The 1401-nt window shown below is 37.8% G+C and overlaps 1 protein-coding gene across 1 annotated transcript; it reads right to left on the bottom strand.

Annotated features, from left to right (window-relative positions):
• On the bottom strand, window positions 1-936 carry LOC142209512 (olfactory receptor 5AS1-like). Its single transcript, XM_075278513.1, has one exon. The coding sequence runs from the start codon at window positions 934-936 to the stop codon at window positions 1-3; it is 936 nt and encodes a 311-aa protein (XP_075134614.1).
• Window positions 937-1401: the final 465 nt, after the last annotated feature.

The raw sequence follows: 1401 nt of genomic DNA on the forward strand, positions 1-1401 counted from the left end.
TCACGATTTTATTAGTTGATGCAAAATCCTTTTCATGGCCAATTTCATTTCCCCGTTCCTTAGACTGTACACAAAAGGGTTTAACATTGGTGCAATGACTGTATACATGATGGACACCAACCTGTCCTGTTCCATTCCATAACTTGATTTCGGCCTAAAATACATGAAGATACCAGACCCATAAAACATTGTAACAACAATTAAGTGAGAGGTACAGGTTGAAAAAGTTTTCCTTCTCCCGAATCTTGAATGGACCTTCAAAATAGTTGAGATGATCTTAAAGTAGGATATCATAATCAGTATAAAAGAACCAATAATGACACAACCACTTATGAGAAAGATGACGAGTTCATTGACCCAGGTGTTTGTACAAGACAGTTCAAGAACAGGTGGAACATCACAGAAGAAATGGTTGATCTTGTTACTGCAGAAGGTCAAAGAAAAAGTGAGGACAGTGTGTATGAGAGAATTTACTGCCCCGATAATCCATGAAACGATGATGAGCTGACTACATATGACATTATTCATAATGGCTGTATATAAAAGAGGCTGACATATGGCGTTATATCGGTCATAAGCCATGGCTGCAAGAATGTAGCATTCTGTTCCGCCAAACAGCCACACACAATACATCTGTATGGCGCAGCCATAAACTGAGATGGTCTTTTGCTCGGACAAGAAGTTTGACAACATTTTGGGAACTGTGCCTGTGATGTAAGATATATCTAAAAAGGAGAAATTAGCTAAGTAAAAATACATAGGATTGTGAAGGACTGGACTGAATCTATAGGCAAGAATTATATACACATTGCCACTTACTGTGATAATATAAATACACAAAAATACCACAAAAAGGAAATTTTGGAGTTCTTGTGAGTCGGAAAGTCCCACTAAAATGAATTCTGATATAATGCTGTGATTGTCTTGAATCATCATGTCATTTGTTTCTGCAGGCGAAAGAGACGTTAATATTCATCTAGTGCAAAAAAAAAAAAAAATTTTATATTATATTACATATGTTATACCGTGACCTCTAATAGATATGTTCCATTTTTTTTTTAGTAATCTCTCTCTTATAAAAATGAATTCTTGTCTGTCTGTCTGTTTGTTCTTTATGCGCGACCAAACGACTGGACCGATCTTCACCAAATTTGGTACAGAGATACTTCAGGTATCCGGGAAGGTTTAAGATGAGATTCCAACTCGCTCGGAAGTACCGTTGCTGAGATACAGCATTCCCAACACAATGCCCCCCCCCCCCTTAGCCAATACAAACCTGCAAGTCTTTCACTCATATTCCAACTGCAATACACACGGTCACTCCAAATGCACAATCCAACACTGATATCCAAACTGAAATACACGCATCAGAGGATTAGATACACAGATCAGCACACGGTA

The sequence above is a fragment of the Leptodactylus fuscus genome, chromosome 6 (genome assembly GCF_031893055.1).
Source record: "Leptodactylus fuscus isolate aLepFus1 chromosome 6, aLepFus1.hap2, whole genome shotgun sequence".
Taxonomy (NCBI): domain Eukaryota; kingdom Metazoa; phylum Chordata; class Amphibia; order Anura; family Leptodactylidae; genus Leptodactylus; species Leptodactylus fuscus.

Excerpts from the sequence above, each read along its gene's own strand:
- LOC142209512 (XM_075278513.1), bottom strand. The coding sequence starts at position 936 with ATGATGATTCAAGACAATCACAGCATTATATCAGAATTCATTTTAGTG.